Source organism: Camellia sinensis, chromosome 4 (genome assembly GCF_055761805.1).
Source record: "Camellia sinensis isolate YWXY chromosome 4, ASM5576180v1, whole genome shotgun sequence".
NCBI classification, from domain to species: Eukaryota; Viridiplantae; Streptophyta; class Magnoliopsida; order Ericales; family Theaceae; genus Camellia; species Camellia sinensis.
The window spans coordinates 116780399-116804537 of NC_138964.1; the positions used below are offsets into that span (position 1 = coordinate 116780399).

General features: G+C 39.9%; 1 protein-coding gene and 1 pseudogene across 3 annotated transcripts in view; both read left to right on the top strand.

Annotated features, from left to right (window-relative positions):
- Window positions 1-11507: 11507 nt before the first annotated feature.
- LOC114313699 (F-box protein At1g61340) lies at window positions 11508-13000 on the top strand. Of its 2 annotated transcripts, none has more exons than XM_028260111.2 (3): window positions 11508-12130; window positions 12309-12359; window positions 12472-13000. In XM_028260111.2, exons 1-3 carry the CDS (start codon window positions 11855-11857, stop codon window positions 12727-12729), a joined length of 585 nt encoding a protein of 194 aa, XP_028115912.2. In that variant the 5' UTR covers window positions 11508-11854; the 3' UTR covers window positions 12730-13000. The 2 variants fall into 2 exon arrangements, with proteins under 2 accessions (XP_028115912.2, XP_028115911.2); XM_028260110.2 differs by having other exon boundaries at window positions 11561-12130; window positions 12309-12383.
- Window positions 13001-22124: 9124 nt separating this feature from the next.
- Window positions 22125-24139, top strand: part of LOC145789453 (NADH-ubiquinone oxidoreductase chain 2-like) — a 19641-nt pseudogene continuing 17626 nt past the window's right edge. Inside the window, exon 1 of the transcript XR_014327395.1 lies at window positions 22125-24139. This exon is cut by the window's right edge and continues 2148 nt beyond it. The product of XR_014327395.1 is annotated as an NADH-ubiquinone oxidoreductase chain 2-like (transcript).

Below are 24139 nucleotides of genomic sequence, written 5' to 3' on the forward strand. Positions count from 1 at the left end.
GATGACCTTGTTTGATACTTCTGCTTGGCCGTTGGCTTGGGGATATGCCAGTGTAGAATTGTAGAACTGTATCTTGTATTCTTCACAAAAGCCTCTAAAGATTCTGCCATCAAACTGAGTGCCGTTGTCTGATATCAGGGCTTTAGGTATGCCGAATCGAGTAATGATATTCTACCAGACGAACTTCTTCACATCTTTTTCCTTGATTGATGCCAATGCTTCTGCTTCCACCTACTTTGTGAAGTAGTCTGTTGGTGCGAGAAAGAACTTCCTGTTTCCGGGTGCTGTTGGAAGTGGTCCTACTATGTCCAAGCCCCACATTGCAAAGGGCCATGGGCTGGTCAATGGTAGGAGTTCTCTGGCCGGCTGATGTATTTGGTGTGCGAACTTCTGACATTTCTCGCATTTCTTCACATACTTCTCCGAGTCTGCATGCATGTATGGCCACCAGTATCCTTGCGAAATGGCTCTGTAAGCTAACGATCTTCCTCTTTGGTGGCTTCCGCACACCCCTTCGTGTATTTTGAACAAGAATGCTTCCACTTTGTTGGGGTGAACACACTTTAGATAAGGTCTTGAGAATGATTTTTTGTACAATGCCATAGAAGGGGAGAGCCAAAATCGCTGTGACTTTGTTCTAATTTTGTTGGCTTCTTTCTTTTCTTCTGGTAAGACGCTGTCTTTTAAGAATAGTATGATGGATCCATCCATGAAGGGCCTAGTTCGGCGCAACATACCTCTTCTGCTTCGGGGTCTTCAATGCTTGGTCTTGGTAGGTAGTCAATTAGCAGTGGGTGAAGGATAGACGTATCTGCCATTGAAGCAAAGCCTGCTAGTTCGTCTGCTCTGCTGTTTTTTTTCCTGCCAATCTGTTCTATCCTTACTACTCCAAATTTCTTGATCGCTGTTCTGACCAACTCTTGGTACTTGGCCATCCTGTCTTCCTTTGTTTCGTAGTCGCCAGAAATTTGGTTTACCACCAGCTGTGAGTCGCTGTAGACCATTAGCTCGGTGGCCTTCATGTAGAATGCTAATTTGAGACCTGCAAGAAGCGCTTCATATTCCGCTTTGTTGTTTGATGCTGGGAATCCAAGGTTGACTGCTTGCTCCACAACCAGGCCGTCTGGTGAGATGAGGACTATGCCAAGTCCTGCACCATGCCGGTTGGATGCTCCATCCACAAAGAACTTCCACATGTCTCCAACGAATAATTTCCAGCAAGTGGAGGAATCAGATGATGCCGTGGGGTCAAGAATGTTACTGGTGTCTTCTTCGAGGTCCATACTTGCTGTTTGTTCCTCGCTATCTGATTGAACCAAGTCTTTATTTGTTGGTGAGTCTTGGCTTGGTGTAGCATGGTTCGCTTCTGCCTTGCTCTCTTTACTCTGGTCTGCCTTGGGGTCCGACTGAGTATTCTGCACCAGGGGTTGTGCTATTCCGGCGTCAACTTCCATCTCTAGTTCGGTTGCATTAGTCAGGTCGACTGGGCAGATATGATGACTTCCAGGAGTAAATTCTGCGACAAAGTCTGCCAAAGCCTGGGCTTTTATCGCAGTTCTAGGTTGGAACTTGATGTCGAATTGTCCCAACTCTACTGTCTACTTCAAGATTCGCCCAGAAAAGTTTTCCCTCTCAAACAAAGCTTTTAATGGGAAAGCTGTGAGGACGACTATGGTGTGGGCGTGGAAGTAGTGCGAAAACTTTCTTGAGGCCATCATTAAGGCCAAGGCCAGTTTTTCCAGTGGCAAGTACCTCGTTTCGGCGCCCAGCAATGTTTTGCTGACATAATAAATGGGCAGATGTTGGATTCCTTCTGCATGGACTAATACTGCGCTAATTGCGTGCTGAGAGACCGCCAGGTACAGGAAGAGTTCTTCTCCAGGTATTGGGGTGACAAGCAGTGGTGGAGAAGACATGTATTCCTTCAAGTTTTCCAGAGCGCGGTCGCATTCTTCGTCCCACTCGAACTTGGCTTTTAATGCTAGAAAAAATGGTCGTAGTCTGTCTGACGACCGGCTAATGAATCGGTTGAGTGCAGCTGCCATGCCGGTGAGATGCTGCACTTCTTTTACTGAGTTAGGCCTCTCCAGATCCTGAATAGCTTTGATCTGGGAGGGGTCTGCCTCAATACCCCGGTTGGTCACCACGAAGCCTAGGAATTTGCCAGATCCTACACCGAACGCGCACTTAGATGCATTAAGGCACAACTTGTGTCTCTTCAAAATCTGGAACATCTCACCTAGGTCCCTCAGATGGTCGTTCTCATCCTTGCTTTTGACCACCATGTCGTTAATGTAAGCCTCCATTGTTTTGCCTAACAACGGCTAGAACATCTTGGTGACCACTCTTTGGAATGTTGACCCTACGTTCTTTACGCCAAAGGGCATGACCTTGTAGCAATACAGTCCTCTTGGAGTTGTAAAGGACGTGACCTCCTGGTCTGGTTCGTACATGGCGATCTGATGGTAGGCTCTGTATGCATTTGTAGACACCCCATTTTTGACCGTCCTCAAGACTTGGACGTCACCGTTTGAACACTCGGTGATCATCCATGTTTGTGTTCGTTTGGAGTTCCCGGAGGCCTCGGCTCACGTGCTTTGCCTCAGGATCTCCGAACTCGACCGTTTAGTGTCTGGTTTTGCACCAAACACTTGTGTTTTTCCTTGGAGAGGCAGGGTAGGGCTTGTAGACCATCCCCACCCACCACCGGCAGTGGCTAGAGGCCACCGGCTGGTTTTTGCTGCCACCGGCAATGTATATTGCCGGCCGGCACTATTTGTTGCAGGTCAGCACTTTTTAGTGCTGGCCGACACTCTTTTTGGCCAAGATGGCATTTTTGGCCGGCCGATTACTGTGCATCTGCTTTTGCAGATATTTTAAGACAGTTGTCTTGCTTTTGCTCCCCTCCATACACGTGTATGGAGGGATCTCCCTCTTATGAAGCTTGTCTTGTAAGCTTTACAAGACAAGAAGTGCCATATAGAGAGGAGGGGGTCTCTTGGCTTAAGAGGTTAGAGAGTTTAGATATTTTGAGAGCAAAAACAGCCATTGTTAAGCTCTGGTTTTAGGGTTTGAGTTAGATACACTCCCTATATCTCTTTCCCTCTCTTTTGTGCACTAGGTGTTTTGTGTCTTACTATTGCACACAAACACCTAGTGTTTCACCTTCCTTTGGCTCTTGAGGTTCCAAGGGACTGGTTTTGAAGTTTTGGTGTTGGATTCAAGCTAAAGGAGGCCATTGGAGCACCATTTGTGAAGGGATCATCAAGGGTAAGAAACTTACACCTTTATTCCCCATTTTTGCATTGATTTTATACCTATCTTAGAGCTGTTTTTGTGCTTATTGTATAACATAAAAAAGTTCTGTTTTTAGGCCCTCTTTATTGTTTATTAAGAGTGTTTTGTTGTTTGAGGGTGGTTGACCCCCCTTAGGCCTTGAAAGGCCTCATTTTGGGCCATTTTGTGCTAGCTCCGGGATTTTGGTGTTGGGGTCTCTTCACCACTGAAATCTTGAGGGATTTCAGTGGTGAAGATGATGCCTTGAAGTCCCAAGAAGGAGAGGGCCACCCCCTCTCCTTGTTGTCCTTGAAAAGGGCATGTTTTGGCCTCTTGAGAGAGCATTATGCTTGAGTGTGTGTTGAGCATGCTTAGGTTGTTTTTCATGCTTATATATCCATAATATAACATGATTTTAAATTGGTTTTGGTACTCCATGCATGCTTAGCATAGTTGCCTTGTAATGTCTTGTTATGCCTTAACATGTCTTAGGTTGTTAGCCTTTGTTGGAGCATGTTTTAGGCTTAGTCTTGTGAAGATTTTGTGCATGTTTTGCCATGTTCTAGGTCTGTCCTAGGTTGTTTGGGTTGATTTTGGCATGCTTGATATAGCTCCTTTGTATTTGGGCTTGTTGGCCTTGGGTATGTGCATGTGTAGCATGACATCTTTGCATCGATTTGGCGATTTGGGGTCCCCCCACATGTTATTTCAGTCCCATTTCCATGCTTGTTTGATTGTCTTGCACGCCTCTTTAATGCTTTGGAAGCTTGTGTAGCAATGCTCCATGTTTTGGTGTTTATGCATGCCTTTGTTTCTGAGTCATTTAGATGCCATCTAAGTGGCCCTTAGGCCTTGTATTAATGTCCCAAAACTCTGTTTTTAGTCATTTAGTCCATGCCATGTTTGGTCTTGCTAAGTGTAGTTCAATGCCCCATTGGTTTGCTTTGAACACTTAGACTATTTGTTGCATGTTTGGCTTGATTTTGTTGCTTGGTTTGGCACCGTCCTAACATGCATTTTCAATGCTTATGTTGCATGCTAATTAGTCCATGATTCCCCCTTTCAAATGTGTTTGAGGGTTGTTCAATTTGTGCTTAAGTGTTGGCCTTCAATTAGGTGCATGTGTGCATGTATTTGGTCCCTCATATTATAGCATTTTGGCTACTGTTTTAGGCCTATTTAGAGCCGCCTAATTCATGCATAAGTCTATCTTTGCGTCCATTTGCATGCCATATGTATGCTTGTATGCTTGCATAAGCTTGCCCCCATGCCATGTTGCATCCTTAGCTTGTATGCTTAGGTTGCATTGCATTTTGCATGCATTCCTTGTCCCTTGATTTGGTGATAGGGATTAGGACTTTGGTTTGATTTGGTTTGCATGCATTTGAAATCAAAGTTGCATACTTGGTTCTTTGGGCCATCATGCATGGAAATACGTGATTGGTGGTCCGAGAATCGAGGCACATGCCCCTTTGAGTCATTATCATGATCAGGGACATGGTTGGTGCATATATACCTTGAATTGTGCTGCCATGCTTTGCCTTGCCCTCTGCTGCTGTGAGTTGCAGGTTCTGCAGGAATTTATTGCCGGCCGGCAGTATTTAGTGCCGACCGGCAGTCAATCGATGGCCGGTGGATCTATTTTGTGCCGGTGACTAAATGCTACTGCCGGTGGAAATTCTGCTCAGCCGATGATATCCCCCAGTGTCCTGAGAGGCATCCCTGAGACTTTGGCAGTTTTCAGAGGAGCAAAGCAGGGAAAACAGAGGCAAACTATGCATGGCAGTGCGATTCCGAGCCAGTCCCGAGCATGTGTTGCATCTGGCCCTCGCCCCGAGGCGGTTTACTGTTTTTTCCTAGCTTAATTTAATTTGTTAATTAAATTAATTAATTTGTAATTATTAATTAGCTTGCGTAGTTAATTAATCTGTAATATTTATTTGGTCCCTCTGAGCGAGGGCAAATCTGTAATAAGTGTGTGTGGATGGTGTGTATGTCTTCCAACCTCACTTCTTTCTTCCCTTTTATTTACCTGTTTACGATGGTAGATTAGGGCACATTTAAATTAGCATACCTTATGCTATGCATGCGTGCATTCATGCATTTGTGCTACATGTGTTAGGCTCGGTACATCACGCTAACTGCATTTGTACTTCAAATTCTAAACTGAATATGTGATAGTTGTGCATTCTCACATGCCATGTTTAGGATAGCCGAGCCTATTCTAGCAACACTTTGTATGCGATGCATTAGGCACTTAACATGGACTTGGATCATGCATGTTTGCTAACGAGTTCTTTGTTTTGACACGGAGTACGATGTAGGTATTTCCGCTTTAGCATATCGCATGAGTGTGAATGTTGCCATGTCAGCATGCTTAACATGTGGCTAGATGCTTATGTGTTATAAACTACTTGGATGCCTGTGGGTGAAGGTTGGATTGTTTGAGTTGGAAGAACTCATTGAAATTCGTGTTTTAGCCTACTTGCGAGTAGCAAATCCAAAACATTTTCCAAAACAAACGGATATGCAATGCTTATTTCCAAATTAGGAAATCTAGTCTATACTTGTTTGCTGCGCGCATAACATAGTAATTTTAGGCTAATAATTGGTTTAAGAACACATAAAGTTTTCAAAAACGGATATCACGGTTAGTAGAGGCCGGTCTTCGAACCGGGCGAAAGGGGGTGCTCATAGCTGACCTTCCCCGATCGTACCCAAGCTCCCGAGCCGAGACAACTCCGGTGATGACGGACATGTGGCCTTTGGCACCGAGTCAGGGTTTCCTAAATTTCCCCATTTTAAAAAATATTTAGGTGGCGACTCTGTATCTGGCAAAGCAGTCCATGTTTGGCACTACTTTTTCAAAAATCTGTTTCTCAAAACGATTTGCCAGATTTGGACTCTTTGGTTCAGATTAAGAACCGCGACAACGGAAAATCGCGAGTCTGAACTGTAGTAGTGAGGTCCCCTTCGCGGACTTGTTACAGCATCAAGAAAGCTAAGTCGGTTGTGCCTTGCAATTAGGTCTACCAGTTGATCTATCCATGGTAGGGGGAAGCTGTCCTTTGGGCATGCTTTGTTGACTGTCTTATAGTCGACGCAGATATGCCATTTGCCATTCTTTTTTGATACCACGACTGTGTTGGAAATCCATCTGGGGTAGTGCACCTCTCTGATAGCTCCTGCCTTTAGCAGATTTCCCACTTCTTCCGCAACTATTTCGGCGTGGTGGAGTGCCGATCTGCGAGTGCGCTGAATGATTGGTCTGGCGGATGGGTGGACATTGAGTTGGTAACAGATGAAGTTTGGATCAATGCCTGGCATGTCGTAGGGTGTCCAGGCGAACACTTCGATGTTAGAGGTTAAGAATTCCAAAACTTCTAATCTCTTAGTGCTGGACAACGACGATTTATCTAGGTTCTTTTCATCTATTCTTACTTCTACCAAGTCTTCCACCTCTTTTTGGTCAGCTGCTTTGCCGACATCTGCGAACAGTTCATTGCTCTCAGGTTCTTACACCGAATGAACATATCCCTTGGTAGCGCGGCTGCCATTAACCGTGACAAAGCATTGCTTGGACATAATTTGGTCTCCAAAGACCTCTTGAATTACCCCGGTTTCGTTGGGGAATCGCATTACTTGATGGTAGGACGAAGCTACTGCTCGTATGGCATGCAACCATGTTCTTCCCAAGATTATGTTGTAAGTGGAAGGGACCTTAAACACCCAAAATTTCACTTGTTTTGTCACGCTTCCAGCCCTGACTGGCAAGATAATTTTTCCGACTGGCCATTCTGGCATTGAGTTGAATCTGATCAGGGGGGATACAGTTGGGGCCAGGTCTTTGTCCTCCAATTTTAGTTGTTTGAAGGTGTCGTAGTACATGATCTCACATGAGCTACCTTGGTCTATCAAAATTCGCTTGACGTCGTAGTCCTTAATGCGGAGGGTGACGACTAGTGCATCGTTGTGAGAGTAATATATTCTTTCCAAGTCCTTGTCTGAAAAAGACATAACGTTCATGGCCTTTGTTCTCCCCTTTTTGGTGGTAGGTTGGGCGCGTAGTACCTCTCTTAAGTGCTCAACCTTCTTTATCATGCCCCTGAGCTCGCATACGCGCTCAGGTTCGAATACTCCATGAATCACGTTGATCACGCCTTGAGGTGGGGGGTCGATTGGCATACCGTTCGGGTGATCGTCATTCTAGGGGGCTGGCTGTGCCCCTCCTTCAATGTATTTGTCCAGGTGACTGGCTGCCACCAACTACTCTAAATGCTGTCTCAATGGTGTACAATTTTCAGTGCGGTGCCCTTTTTCTTTATGGAAGGTGCACCGCGATCTTTCGTCGTAGTCCTTCTGAGTTTCTCCTAGCTCGGCAGGCCATCTGACGAAAGGTTCATTGCATATCTCGCTTAGGATCTGGTAGATTGGTTTTTTGAATACCGTGGTAATGGCAGTGCGGATTCTCAACCATCTTTTATCCTGGTCTTCTTCGTTGTCCCGCCTGCCTCGTCCGTTTTTGTTCGGACGTTCTACTGCGTTAACCTTTGCCGCGGTCTTTTTATTTGGTACTGTGGTCGTGCTAGACTTTGATTTAGCACGAGTGCCATCTTCTTCTACCCGAATGTGTTGGTGCACTCTCTCCATTAAGGCCTCCATTGTGAGAGGTGGTGTCATAGTGATTGAGTCCCTTAGTTTGTTCCTGACTGGAAGGCCTCTTTTGTACTGTGCGATGGCGAGATTGGTGGGGCAGTCCCCAATCTGGTTGAAGGTCTCCCAGTAGCGGCTATTGTAGGATTTTAATGACTCTTTTTCGCCCATATCGATGGAGAGCAGTTGATCAATTTCTACCGGGGTTTTGGTGTTCGTTCTGAACCTAGTAACGAATGCCTCCGCCAATTGTGCCCAGGAGGCTATGTTGCCTTCTGGAAGTTTTTCGAACCAAGTCAAGCCTAGGTCACCAAGGCTTGATGTGAAGAGGATGCACATTAAAGTTTCGTTTCGTCGGTATACTGCCATAACCTGACGAAAGTGGCTTAGGTGCATATAAGGGTCTGTCTTCCTTTCGTACGTGGTAAATTTTGGCTGGATGAAGCCTGAGGGTAATGGTGCGTTCTCAATTATTGGAACGAACAGCGAGCAATGGAGTCTTGCCAACGCTTTATCTGTTGGATCGTAGGCAAGGTGCGGTATTGGCATCCCAACCTCAACACTTCCATGCATCCGAGGGGCCAACCGTTGAAGGGCTGAAACCCTTTGTGGATCGCGTGTCCTAGCATCTTCTTTCTGTCACGCCCTTTCTTCAAGCACAGTCCGTAAGTCGGACGATCTAGGCAGCTCCGTTTGCCTGGATGATGTATGGTGCGTGTGTGAGGGCCGATAGGTACTTCCCTCTGTGTAAGACCTTAATGATCTCGTTCTCTCAGACCTGGAGTGACGAGTTCTGGAAGTCCTTGATTGAGTGTCGCTCGTCCTGAGGCTTCTACTCTCTGCTTACGATGTCGTGGTATGCCTACTACGATCTTCTCAGTGGCGAGGAGGCGCATTGCCTTTGCGCCCGTCTCTTGTCGCCACCCTTTTTCCCTTGATCTGGCGCTTCATGGCCTCCATGTCGGCTGCCATCTTCCTTATCAATTCATATTGCTCCTTCACGCGGTCCTCCAGAACTTGAGGATCAATCCTTCGCCTTTGTCTGTCAGGACTTTGTGAACGAGAGTGACGGGGGCTGTTAGTCCGCCTCCTCTCCCTTGCATCCCTCTTGGGATTCTGTCGCTGTGGCTCCAAGTCCGCCATGGGAGGGATAGAAGGTAGGTCTTCGCGCCTTGCACCCCCCTCCGGTGTTTGTCCGTCAATGGCAGACTGCGGCAAATCTTCGTTGTGCGCCATTGCTTCTAAAGAGAAAAAGCTTGATCAAGAGGTTTTGTTCTAGTCTGAACTTCTCACAGACGGTGACAATTGTACGGGCACGAAATATTCTTCCTGTATAATCCTGTTGATCAAGTTTGCGCTTCTTCGTACGTCGTCGCTTTACTCCCTGAAAATACAAACGTGAGCTAGCCGGCGGGTGTGTGCCGGATACCTCTCCGATGCCTAAGTCAGCAAGATAGACAACTAGACAAAAAACTCTGTATGTTCGGGAATCAAAGTTGGGTTACCTCTCCATAGGTGATGTTATGAGCTTTTATAGGTTCTGTGTGGCACAATCCTAATAGGACTTTTACTCTTCCATGTAGAGTCCTCCCAAGAATCACATTCCTGAAAGATAATGCTTTATCCTTCAACACCCTCCTCACTACTTGAACTAAGTGAGATGGTTTTACCATGGTCAAACTCCAATATGACCGAGGTATGCATGGCTATGCTGAGCCGCAGAGTAGACCGAACTATAGCTAGTTTGGTTCTTCCCTTCACTGCTCTTACCCCGGTTCCTTCTGCACAAACCCTGGCGTGATTAGACCGAGATAACAAAACATCAAGGTCCTGACCGAGCTAACAAATAGCTAGGTTCTGATCGGGCTATCCATAATATGCCATGACCGGGCTAACTCTGAGTATGGCAACCGGGCTAATCGCCACGCTTCTTTAGACCGAAATAACTTCAAGGCTCTTTTGGATCGGGATAATAATAAGGCGTTCTCCGGACCGGGTTAACTCCAACCTCCGTTTTATCCAGCCCTTCTTACTGTGGCTCAATGAATGGCCCATTACCTTGCTCGGCCCAATTTATATATAAATTACCCTCTCATTATCAATATTATACTTTTTAAGTATAGGTAGATTACATGAATCTCAAAAGTTATAAAAAAAAAACTTAAAATATTAAAAATATTTACTAAAAAAAGAACAAAAAAAAAATAAAAATAATTCATAAAATCAGTCTAAATCAAACCAGACTATTAAATGAATTATCACAATTAAAAAGGAAATATTTTTAATCCCAATTAGGAAAATTTACTGATAAATCCTATATGGAGAAATACTGATCCATTTAATTCTAAGATTTTATTTATTTAAGTGAGTGTGCTTTTATAATTTATTTTTCTAATTTTTTAATATGTTTTTGGGATGAAAATGTAAAGGTGATGCGTGAAAGATTCTTTTTAGGGGGATTGGTGGTTGCAGTGTTGGTTGTCGAGTGTGGAAATCAATATTTATGTTAGTGTAGTTTTCTAGTATTATATTGGAGTGTTATATTAGAGTACTACGTGTGGAAGAAGTACAGTAATGAGTTTTTTTGTGTTATATTGATTGGAGTGTTACGTTTGAAAAAAATACACTAAGGAATTTTTTTTTGGAATATTACGTAGTTATATTTGAAAAAATTACATTAAAGAGTTTTTTAGTGTGTTACATTGAAATGTTATGTTTGGAAAAAGTATACTCTGAAGGTTTTTTTAGTGTGTTTCATTTGAAAAAAATACATTAATAAATTTATTTAGAATATTATGTTGTTACGTTTGAGATAATTATACTAACAAGTTTCTGTTAGTGTGTTGCATTAGAATGTTACGTTTTTTGGATTGTTAGTGTTATGTTTGAAAAAAATCGCTTATTTTCATTTTTCAAAAAATATTTTTCAGAAAATTCTACTTTCTTATTTTTCATATTTTTTTATTTTTACTGAATTTTTAAAAATATTTTAAGTATTTTTTTTTTACTTTTTAGACACACCTAACATAAATATACCTAAAAAGTAAAAAAATTGTAAAAAAAATCTTTTAAAAATTCACTAAATACAAAAAAAATACAAGAATTCAGTACATTTTTTTTATATTTTTATGTATTTATTAATTTTTTAAAATATTTTTTCACAAACTTTTTACTTTTTAAATACATCTAAGTAAGGTACATTTAAAAAAGTAAAAAAAATGTATAAAATTTAAAAAATATTCACTAAAAACAAAAAAAAATACAAAAACCAAAAAAGTCAATTTTTAAAAAAACTTAATACAGAAAACTCAAACTAAACACGTTAATAATTTTTTTTTAAGTATTATATTTAGTAATTTCGGCACAAGGGCATATATTTTACCCTTTATGTAATTTATATAAGAATAGAATCTTTAGACTCATAAAAAAAAAAAAAAAAATTAAATAAATAATTCATAAAATTATTATTTGAAATTTATTAATACCAAAAAAAAAAAAAAAACTTTAACTGTAGAGTCCCTTGTTTGACGCGTAATTGACTGTACACCAAATCTCCACCATCCACTCACGTTTGGTGTACAGTAAATTTTCTTGAGGAAAGCTTCAATAAGGAAAGCTTCAACAGTTATATATAAATAGGACTCCTTTTAAGGAAAGCTTCAATAGTTATATATGAATAGGACTCCTTTTAAGGAAAACACAGTCGGTTCTTTGCTTCCTTCTTCAGAACAACCGTTATACTAATTACCCATTACTCCACAACCACGATTTAGGGTTTTTCTCTCTCACACCAGGTCTCTCTCTCTCTCTATAGATATCTATTTCTGTTTATATATATAATATCGCGATTTGTTTCTGATTGGCACTGGGTCAGATTGGGTTTTTGTTGTTGGGTGCATATTTTGATTTTGTGTTGTTTGGATTGATGGAAAAATCGGATCTCGCTGAGAATTGTTGGGAGGAGTTGAGGAAGAAAATGGGTTTGGAAAAGGGATGTGGGTCGAATGTGAAGCGTGATAATGAAGGATTAGGGTTAGGGTTTGTTCGGTACACGAGGTCGATGAGTGGGAAGAGGATTGCTTTATCGAGCAATATGGAGGTTGATTCCACGGTGACAACACCCAGAATGAAGAAACCACGCAGTGAGAAAATGTTGAGTTTTGACAAGTCTCTGCTTGAAGCCCTGCCTCAGGACATTCTGGTTAGTACCAAATATTTGATTAATTCAACCTAGAAATCTGTTTATGTAACTGGGTTTTGTGGGCAATGTGTACATATAATTGGGTTTTGTGAGAATGTGTATTTATAATTGGGTTTTGTGATTGAACAGTGTTTCTGAGTTCAATTTGTTTTTTTTTTTTTTTTTTGTTTTGTTGCAGATTAGGATATTGTGCAATGTTGATCATGATGATCTCAAGCAGCTTTTCCATGTATCAAAACCAATCAGAGAAGCAGTAATTTTCGATTGTTTTCGCTTTTTCTTGTTTTGTCTTGTTGTGGTGATTATTGACTGTGATTTGTGTTTGTTCTGTGAATTGACAGACTTTAATTGCGAAACAATGGCATTTTGCATATACCACGCCCACAACAAATTTAGCTTTTCCGAATTCTATTGTTTTGGGAGATGCTGGAGACATTGAAGAGGTTGAGGCAACGAATGCTCTTGAACAGTTTCGAAATCAACGGTCACGATTGAACAGGAAGAAGTTGACCGACATCTCAGTGGCTTTGTTTGCTTCATCGGACGAAGATCAGTGGCCAAGGAAAGATTTATTGATGGAAATGGAAGCAGAAATATGAGATTTTTGAGTTATTGATTGATGAGAAGTGTAGTCATTGTTGGTACTAATAGTAGTAAATGTAGTTGATTGAGTTGAGAATTGAGATCTGCTGAGCAGATAGAGAGATCTCTTTTTGATTTTGTATGTTGTTTACAATATTTACATTACAAGCCATTTTCTTCAACCCTTTCATTGAAGATGCGTTGGCTTGTTTGTAAACGGACAAGGATACCTGCTCTGCTCAGCAGGACGGCATATTGCTTTTATTTTATTTTATTATTTATTTTTTATGAGCGGCTGTAAAGTTAGTTTTGTGGTACATTTTGTATATAGAAAATTGGAAAATGACTGGTAGCTCGAAAAAAGTGGCCCAATTTTGGCTCGAATCGCAAAACGGTTCTTTTTTTTTTTTTTTTTTCTTTTTCTTCCTTTTCTTTCTCTTCCTTTTCTTTCTTTCTTTTCTTTTTCTTCTTCGTTGAACACAGGAGAAGAACAGAGGGGAAGAGGAGGAGAGAGGGAGAAAGAGAGGAGAGGAGAGAAGGGCCCCTCCTGTGCCTCCGTCGCAGCTCCGATCGTCTTAGCCCCGCCTCCTCCAGCCCGATTTTGATGGCCCCCTCTCCTCCAGTTCTCTTTCTTCCTCCTCCTTCCTCCTCCTTCTTTTTCTTCTCCGAATTCGAGCCAAATTGGAGCCTCCGAATTCGAGCTACGAATCGGAGTTGTAGAAATTAATGGCTAAGATTGAGCTACATCATTTAAAGTGACTTACTTTTTATAGTCATAACGATATCTCATAATCGACTCCAATTTGTTTATAACTAACTAGCCTGTCACCCATGCTATGAACGAGATAAAATAATATATTATTTAGATAATTATTTTAATTTTTTTATATTTTATTTTTCGTAAATAAAATTTTATACATAAGTTTTAAGAGTTTTATTTAAATATTCCTTTATTATAATATATAGTATAGATAAATTAAAATTATTATATTGACGACTAATAATTAAAATTATGCTTTGTTATAAAAAAAAATGACATAATTCTAATACTTCACTATTTTAGAATAAAAATGTATGAATTTTAAAAAATTATTATATTAGTTTTTGAAAGGGAAATAATTAAAGAAATTTTAAAAACTTAATGAGTAAAAAAGAATTATTGTAACATGCAATTTAAAATATCAAAAAATAAAAAATAAAAAATAAAAAAAATGAATAAAGACTTTAAGAAGATGTGATTACAATTAAAAATAATGTCATATTTATTAATAAGTATAATTTTATTTGGATATCTATTTATACTTTAACATGCTTATTTAAAACAAAAATAAAAATAAATGAAAATATTAATAATTTGGAGTTTTAAAATATGTTTTTGTAGACTTGCTATATTAACTTTGGAAGGAATATATTGAAATATTTTTACAAAAATTGAATATCAGTCATTGAACAAATCTTATAAGATTTATAATAGAAAGAAATTAATGATATTGCAACATATGCATTTTAACAATTTTAAATTTTGAAAAAAATAAATAAATTAGGCCTTTGAATTTCAATTATCGTACAACATTTATATAATAATAATAATAATAATAATAATAATAATAATAATAATAATAATAATAATAATAATAATAATAATAATAATAATAATAATGTAGGTAATAGATAGATTAAAATTAATTACAAATATAGCTATATTTAAAAGGATATGGTTTTTATAGCTAAATTTTAAATTCTAAAATTTATTTTTTAACTTTCTATATAAAAAGATTCAAAATTTTAAATTACATATGATTTTTTTCTAAAAACATATGAACTCACAGTGGAGTAAAGAAAGAAGTATCATAAAGGAAGAGAGGAGCTGCACATATTAAAGATAAATAATTAAATAATTGACTAATACCTTTAATAATTTTGAAAAAAATGGATTAAAATTAAAATTTTCTTTTTATAGATTTGAAAGACTATTATATACCTTTGAAGTAATGCTGTGCACTAATTGTCAATTAACACATATCATGATATCAAAAAAACATATTAAAGTATTTTTTTTTTAAAAAAGTAATGATATACAAATATAAAATCATACAAAAACTTATTAATAATGATTTTGTTTGGATTTTGACATATTTTTTATTATACAAATGGCCTATCACGCCATTTTAGACCTCGTTTGGCAACAAGCCAGTTTAGACAAAAAGTCAAAAAGTTACTAAAAAAGTCAAAAAGTCAAAGATTCTCTTTTCTCTCTACTTTTTGCACATCCTTTCGTAAAAAGTTAAAAAGTCATCCCAAACATACTAGTTTTTTTTAGCTCATATTTTAGCCAAATAGTCAAAAAGTTACTAAATTAACCTATTCCCAAACGAGGCCTTAGTATAAAAATTCTAGTAAAACAATATTAACTAACAAAAAATAGATAATGATTGGTAGAGAGGAGTGAGAAATGACTAAAAAAAATAGTCATAGATTAAAAAAAACAAAGAAGAAGAAGAAATGGTGTACCTAAAAGATAAAAGAGTCTGTTTAAAAAATACAATAGATTAAACATAAACTAATCTCTAAATTGTTACATAAAAAGAAAGTTAAAAAATACTGATTTTCATTGTTCCATGAATGTAATATTTATAGGGCGAAGAAGACATGAATGACTTGGAAAAATTATAATGTATGATGGCAAGGATTTTTGGATAGAAGAAAAAATTGGTTAGAAAAAGAGTGCACAAGAATAATATTTTTTTTCATCTTTCCTTTTCTAAATTATAAATCATGGAATCATTATAAAAAAAAATAAAAATAAATTATGAGATTTTAAAAAAAAATTATATATAGCATAGATATGCTTAAATTTATTTGAGAATAAAATTGTGTTTAATTATGGAAGAGAGAAAGAATCTTGATATAAGGTTTAATTTTTATTTTATATTAGGTTTAATTTTATGTTTATATAGACCAGACCAGTTGTGAAAACTTTTAATCGTATATATTTTATGAGAGGTGAGAGAGTTTCCTTTTCATTAGATTTATATATTCTTTTTAAATAAAAGCTCGATTTATTTTGAGGAGTGGGAGGTTGAGAATTGTGTTTTTATTTTATTTTATTCTATTTTTTTCGGCAATATATTTGTATTAAATAATTTTGAAGGTTAATATTTATGTCATTGGAATATCAAATAGATGTTTTAATTTTTTTTATTATATAAAAAACAAAATTAAAAAAATTATATTTAAGGTTTTGAAATACTTAGGACATCTAAGATGAAAAGTCACTTTGATATAATATACAGTATAGATAGATTTTTGGAATTTGTAATTCAATTATTATTATTTTTTAAATCTATAGTTACTTTGTTAGCCAATAATATTATTTTTAAATATTTTTAAAATTACAAAAATTAACAATTTTAGTTTTCTTTTTTTTAATCTATAGTTACTTTGTTAGCCAATAGTACTATTTTTAAATATTTTAACAATTGTGGTTTTACGTTTTTTTTTAATCTATAATTTTTTTTCTGTGTAAAATATATAATTATTTTGTTATGAGATGAGATTTGTGTGTGTGTGTGTGTGTGTTTTTTTTTTTTTTTTTTAAATGTATAATGTATTTTTAATGTATAGTTACTTTATTATGAGATGAGATTTAGAAAAGAGAGAAATATTGGGAGGGGATATTTTAGAAACTTGTAATTCAAAATTTTAGGTGTTTTTTTTATTTATTTTTTATTTTTTTAATCTATAATTCTTTGTTAGCTAATAAAATTGTTTTTAAAATTACAAAAATTAGTAATTGTGAAATGAGGCTTTGGAGCTCTCACAAGCCTTCCCACTAAAAACTCCAATTTTGTTATATAATACTAGCATATCACCCGTGCTATGCACGGATTATATTTACAATTATCTATATACGTGAATTGCGATTTTTAAATGTCTTTTTTTTTTTAAATGCCTTCTTTTTTTTTCCTTTTTATATTATATTAAAGTTTAATATTTTGATAATAATCAAATGTGTTAGACTTTTCAAGGAATTAAATGTCTTTTTTTTAATTATATTATATTAAAGTTTAATATTTTGATAATAATCATATGTGTTGGACTTTTCAAGAATTTTTTTTTATGCTTGTTCTTAATGCATTAAATCTATAGTTACGTGAATTTTAAACTTGCGATTTTTAAACTTGTATGCCTTCTTTTTTTTAAATAATAATAATTGACCTTCCTTATACTTTTTCTTATACTAGCAATTCTGAGGAAATCCGATTTCATATTTCATAGTCACTCTTTTTGATTCTATAATCAAGTTTCTAGTAAAGACCGACTGGTCAAACAGAAGAGCTCTCGCTCAACGGACTCTATCATACCTGCGAACTCCTAGGTACCTTTTTGTCATCTTATGATTTGAAACTAGATTCTGCCTACACAAACAACTACGGTGTTGCTTGGTAAAAGCTCTTGTTTGATTGATTGTAATTGAGGATCAGAAAGATTTGTATGGAATGTCCTACCTGAGGAGGAGGGCGGGGATATCCCGACCCTACTATCATTTTGCCTTTGCAATGTTACTTGGTTTCACTCTATTTGAGAAATCCTTCTCTATACAAGTTCTCGGATTTCATCTCCTCGTATCCATTCGCTTCGTATTGGGATCAAGTAGTGGGGGCATTGGCTTGGTATGAACACGCATCTTTCCGTTTCGGCTAGTCTTCAATCCCGATGGTGGATGAGTAAACCCTTTCCTATTGGTATCATGAGAAGCGGCATACCTTCCCTGGCCATGAACTGGCTGACAACATGAACAGCGTGAGCAATGTCGGGTCGGGTTCTAAGTATATGAGTTCCCCAATGAGCTATGCACAACCTCTCCTTCCTTTCGGAGAACTACAACTCATAACTACTTTGGGAACTTAGAAAGCAGAAAGTAGAAATGCGATGAAACGATACCGTGCTTGGTTGGACTAAGATGCAACTTACCGAGGCTGGGCGTCCGAAGAATCGATGGTCCTTCCAATTACTTAAACGAGCTTCTTTGTTCATATCACTCATCGGCCTCGCTTAGGTTCGTCTCGATTCTCCCCAGATTGGGGGATCGCCTTTGACCTGCCCGACATGCTCTTTACTTGACTTCTTTCTTTTTCCTCAATCTCCACGAGAAGAAAGCCAGGGAGAAGACGACTAATCATCTCCTGAACCAAGCCCGTGTTGGAATAGCAGTACTAATAATCTACGAAACCAAGGAGGTATCCCCCTCAAGTGGAACAAGGAGTAGGCGCCCGAAGAACGAAGACGAATTTTCACTCCCAAACCAGCAATTAGAAAAGAGAGTTCACCCCTAGGGTCGAAGAAGGGGTGTGCTCTCGTTCACCTTTTTTTGACTGAAAGTCCACTAAAGAAGATGACTCTTTCCTTCCTATTCTCGATTCGCGGACTCGTCCTGACTTTAGGGAAGGGAATGAAGGAAGTTATTCCCTAATTTCCCAAAATAGTAGTTACCAAGTAAGAAGTTCAAACCAAGGAAGGAGGGTGTATTAGGGACTTGCTATAGCTCTTGACGGAGCTAACAAATGGGTACTTGTTGCTTGTCCTAACCCTTCGGCGCTTAGCAGCAGCAAAAATAAAAGTAATATAACCCTGCAAAGCAGACTAATGACAAGGGAAAAAGAGGAGTAACCATAGGACGATATCGCGATAGGAAGGGACGATGTTCCAACAAGCCGGCTTAACGCACGATAAAAGGATATAACGTAAGCGCTAAAGGAAAGAAGGCAGATAAAGACAAAAAGGAAAGGCTACTTGCTGTAACCTTATGACTAGGGATTACCCTCACCTTAGTAGACTCCTCAGTGCAAGATACCTAAGAAAGTCAAAAGAAAGCATCCAGGGGAGGGGCTAAACCCACGAGTTGAGATAAAAGAGTAAGGCAGCGAAAGAGCGTTCCCTTACTCACAGACAGGGTAGGAAACCCCTTCTATTTGTCCTAAAAAGGCGCTACCGCCGACTTCGCCCCTGTGAAACTCACTGTTGACACCCCCTAGGGTCGAGTAAAGAACGGCACCTCCTGTTTTGAAGCAGTTAACGTTATGGCGCTCCCGCCCTTGTCCAGTAACCATTCTGAGGGGGGAGCAAGATAAGATCATCAACTCATAAGTCCTTATAGGAGGTAGAGAGCATATTATCTTTCTTTGCGAATATGTTAATCTGTGAAGCCAACAAGCCCTTGCCCTCCAGCCCGCTTGCAGTCAGTGCTTACGTTCCGTCCTGATCCTTTTAGTCATTCACTTCTTTAGAGGATCTTAAAAGGGACTTCGAAAGCAGATATGGAAGGCAGAGTAGTAGAAGGAAAGAATGGTTGGGTGGATTCATTTACTTGCAAGGGGCCTCTCGCTACTGACTCAAACGATTGGTATGTCCTGACCTTAGTAAGCCCAGGGAAAGAGGCCAAAAAGCTACTACATATACTCCTGCTTAGCTGCTTTTAATGCCTAAAGAAAGGACTCCCCTATCCGGGGGCACGCAGGTCATTGATAGCTTCCCTGGCTTTCTTTCTAGCGGGAAGCGGGCACTTCCCTATCTTCGAAAACTCCCCATCTCATATTCATTATATGGATTGGTCGGACTTCCATTTCTGCTAGTCCTATTCAACATAGGCCAAGCAGAGAAGCGTGACAGCTGTGGGTACTCCTTGGTCCGCCGGAAGGGCTGCGAGTATCTAGCTATATCAATCTAAGACGCGGACTAATAGGAATTGGAAAAATCCGTGTATTCATACGCTGGGCCGAAACAATGTGCATTGCCGAATGGGCTCTCTCTCTATTCCTTGTCTTGTACCCCTTCCTTCAGGTGCAGTTTCTCTTTCGGGTGCAGGGACCTTCCTCATGCGAGTGATAGAACTCGCTACCAATTCATCTTCTTTCTCGCTTCCTTATGCCTTTCCATTCGCCGTTGAAGAAAGAAAAGACAACTGTCCGAACCCACCGATATTGAAATAGATTGACTTTATTACTGCTACGGCTATGGCTATATCATAAATGGATTGATTAATGGTATTTTCTTTTATCCGGGCGAAGCTCCATGGATTGATTCCCGTAAGAGGCAACATCACCTTTCCTGTGTTCTCAATGAGAAATCAACTAAGGCAAATAGCCGGCACATCCCAGGGTTAGGGTCAAGGGTTCGGTCGAGCACCAACTATCGTTGCCCTCATCTAGTGAGGATTTTTATAGGTAGGTATCATCCCTCTTACAGTCCTACCTTCAAGTAGCTTCTTTCTTTTTAAGATGGGTGGAGAGCTTCTGTCTACCCCTTTCCATTTTCAATTCCTTCTTTTCGTTTTAGTTGGAACAATCCGAATTCTCATTGTAAACGCTATCTATGTGTGGATCTCGGGGGTTGCCTTTTATCCGGAAGTCGAATGGAGGTTTGTGGGGCTTGCCCCTCCATCAGTTGATAAATAGAGTTCCGTCCGAGGCGTGGGTTGGGAAAGGAAGTCAAGCCATTTAGCTCTTCCTTCTACTCGCTAGCGGGAAAGGAAGTAGATGCGTACTTAACACACACTTCACTCAGAAGTGAGAAATGGACAAGAGTCGAATCGTGGAGGAGAATGCATTCGGAAAACCCGCTTCCTTAGTGAGAGTTCCGGGTTACCGGCTTGGATGTTCATTCCCAACATGGTTTAACTCCTAGTTACTACTTTGGAGGAGAGTATTTGGTAGATTGAAGAGCATCATCATCTGCAGACAAAGATGAAGGGGGTCTTTCTAGCCTTTTTATTCTTGTGCCTATGTGTGCGTGTGGGTACGCCTGTATGCCTGTTCGCTTGTGTTCGTATGCCGGTGTCGGTGTCGTTGCTGTGTTCGGTCGGTACTTTCCTGTATCTTAGGAACCTTAGGATCCTTGTATGAAAATTTTATTGAAGCTAACTTCCTTCAAGAACTGTTAGTGAAAGAAGGAATTCCTGCTTAGATTAAGCCAGTACTACTTTTTATAGAGGAAGATAGGACAGTAATAGAGAGAATCAACTACTACAATACTGGCATTCATCTCTTCTATGAGCAAAACTCTTTGTATGGGCATTATTCTTTACAATAATATGTTTTTTATTTATTTGATAGAAAATCACCTATTAGCCCTTTCAAACGTTCGATTTAAAGCGATTAGTTTAAATACGATTTCATCTATAAGCCCTCCTGCTTCCGCTCAGCCCGGTACAGCTACCGAAGGGGGAGCCAGTACTCTATTGTTTCGCTTGGCCAATTCCTATATGTCTTTTTACCTGTCTTTCTGTTTTCTGTTGTCAAAGTCTATATTGACTTCTATATTCCTGGTATTGTTGTTCTCCCTGTGTCGGAGGAGGAAGCCGCACACTCCCACATCGAGTAAGGGGACGAAGGGCCTGTAGCAGCTGCGGTAGTCTCATTTGTACAAGTAGCTGGGTTCCCTATGTACAAGGGTGGTGGTAATAGGAGTTAGAGGTCTCTGGCTACCATTGCCTTCTATACTCGCGGGAAAGAGTAGCCTTTTTTCTTTCTTTAAAAGAAAGATAAGGTAAGTTTTCCCGCCTTTAACCGTTTCCCTCCTTCGTGGGTACAAGCTTAGCGCGGGTTGTGCAAGCGTGTCATCTTTCGCTTCTTTCTTTATCCATTTGCCGGAGCTTCCCTTTTAGCAGCAGGAAAAGAGAGTCAGACTGATTTAGAGAATCCGCCCCGGAAACTCATTTTTTTAAGTAGCTAGAAAGCGGAATTCTCAGAAGGTCAATCACCAGCAGACGTCACTCACAGCATTCGTTGGCACAGAGTTGCTAGCTTCATTCGTCATGGCAATAGTAATCAGACTAGTGGGATTAAGAATCTGGACCTAACCATTAGATTGAGACATAGGTGTACACTGATGGAAGACCAACTGATTGGTTCGCCTAGCCCGGTTAGAGCATTCCACATTCTACTAGCAACTCGTAAAGAGAGGGCCGTCTTTCTTAATTTAGCAGACTGAGCACCAACTTTCTCTCATTCGGGAGACGAGGACCAAGCAATTCCATCAACATGAGACTAGTCAATCAAAGCCAGTCAGTCTGATCTTTGTAACATGGTCCCATTGCCTTTGCTTAGCGGGCATCTCTATCCTTTTGATCATTCCTCTTTCCCGGCACACTTTCTATATCTCCTTTTTCTAGTGGGTCTTTCCGTTCTCATAATCTAAGGAAGGTCTTTATAGCATCTGTTTGATTTATCTCCAATCCTTAGAAAGAACATCCTTAGAGATTACTTATAAGAAGTATGAGAATGAAAAAGCGTGACGAGAATTCTCAACTCGAGATGTTAGAGGGTGCAAAATCAATGGGTGCCGGAGCTGCTACAATTGCTTCAGCGGGAGCTGCTGTCGGTATTGGAAATGTTTTCAGTTCTTTGATTCATTAATGATAATGATTGCATTTTTGATCGAATTCGTATTCCAGTGGACTTTTGGGACTAGGTGGGGCCCTCTTGTTCCTTAGGGAATGGAGAGGGGCAAGGGGAAAGGGTGGGTGGCCCCTTGCGCTTTTGGATGGCATTTCTGATCTTATTCGTATTTCGGCGAACTCGTTCACATTTCCTTAATTTGCTTGTCCAGTAGGAGAAGCCCAGCAAAGCAGGATCATAGGCGATCATTACACCCGTACATAACGAATTTATGTAGGCAGAACTGTGTATAACTTTATCCCTTAACAAAGGGTACATAGGCAGCCTGGCTTAGTTTTCAGTCTGTCCAGGTTCAGTTATTTAGTTCAGTTTGATTTCTTCCCCTCAGTCTTGCACTGATCATACTTTCGTAACAAGGTAGCCGTAGGAAAGGGGAACGCTGGATTGAATCTTTCGCGATGGAATATGCCATTCAACGTTAGAAGAAAAGATGGAACCAGATGCATTCTTAAGAGAAAGTGCTTTGCCTTACCTATGATACAAGAAAGAATGGACTTACATCACCTTTTCCCTTGTACCCCCACTTCAGGCTGTGATTGAGAGTGACTTTTCGATGTCGATTCTTGCAAGCAAGCACTCGGCTTAAAGCCCTTCCCCTCCCGCGGCCATTAGACCGAAGGGAGGCAGGGCGATTCCATTCCCGAAGACTTGCTTGCATGCTTGGGTATCGTAGACAACTCGATTCGTTGGAGCAGCTAAAGACCTACCTTGAAATGCTCCACCTATTCCCCTCTCCCAACTGCCCCCAGGGCTTTAGCCCATTCTTCCCAGTAGGTGCAGAAGCAGGAAAAGAAGCGGAATTAGCATTGATCCGAGCAGAGGCAGTTGAGTCTTTAGAAAAGGATGCTCCGGCATGAAGAAACGCCTTATGGAAGGAAGTCCCGGAAGGAAGGAAGCTGGCACTTGGAAAGAAACAAGTCGTATCCGGAACGAACAGATGCTTGCTCACTCAAAGGATATTACCCGGCACGCACCACAATTGGAAGCATTGAACCTCTAGGAACCACTCCTTCAAAAGCTAACAACGAACTGAGATAAAGGGGAGTGCTGCCCAGATAGATTCATTGATTCGGATCTACGAGATTACTTCCATTCCAAAGGAGAGTGTCTAAAGTCCCAAGACCGGTTAGCCAAAGACCCTGGTTCTCATCGTTGATTTGGATGTTTTGCCAATGGAGGGTGGGAAGTAGATAGACACAGGTGCCGTTGATCGGAATGATGGCTGAACTGAACTCGTGCTAAAACTGTGGTCCATCAGATCAAGATTGCAAGAAAAGGATCAGTCGAGTAGATTTGTTTGGTTCTTTCCGAGCTTCAATGCTTTTGCTTAACAAGCAGTCAGTCGAGAAAGACATCAAGAAATGAAGATAGACGAGTGGATTCCCCTTCCTTTCAAGGTTTCATTCTTCCGCCCACCCCCAACCCATAAAGGCATAGCTCGCCCCATCTCACCCAGCCAGCTGGAAGGAATGAAGGAATCAACTAGGTCCCATGGGCCATACATTATCAATGAAGCTAACTCCGCCTGTTCTGCTTGCTAGATCCTGGACTGAAGTCCTATCAATGGCAGCTCGACCGACTGCTCTGTCCGATCGATTGGATGCACGTAACTTCCTTCTGGGTGGATGGTATATCGTAAATAAAGGGCAAGGGCGTGGGTGCGTGACCGGCTGCTATCTGGCCATTCTCCGCTATTTATCCTCTCCTAGCAGGAACACACGTTCTATCGGATATCGCTATTAATCAAAGGCAGTCGGAAAGAAACAAACAATTGAATGTTGGGCCCTTGCTCCTCTCCTGGCAAAGAATGAATGCTTGAGATAGGAAGTAGGAGATATCGCTCAAAGCTGCTTCTGCCGGCACATCCCTCCTTTATTGATTTTTTTCTTTCTGTAGGGGATGGGCTACCCGAGCAATGCAGCTTCTAATGCACTTGTCCCCTTCCTTCCCGCCTCGCTTCCGTTCCAATACT

Excerpts from the sequence above, each read along its gene's own strand:
- LOC114313699 (XM_028260110.2), top strand. The coding sequence starts at position 11,855 with ATGGAAAAATCGGATCTCGCTGAGAATTGTTGGGAGGAGTTGAGGAAG. Across the intron at positions 12,131-12,308 it reads CCCTGCCTCAGGACATTCTG|ATTAGGATATTGTGCAATGT; the intron begins GTTAGTACCAAA and ends GTTTTGTTGCAG. Across the intron at positions 12,384-12,471 it reads CAAAACCAATCAGAGAAGCA|ACTTTAATTGCGAAACAATG; the intron begins GTAATTTTCGAT and ends GTGAATTGACAG.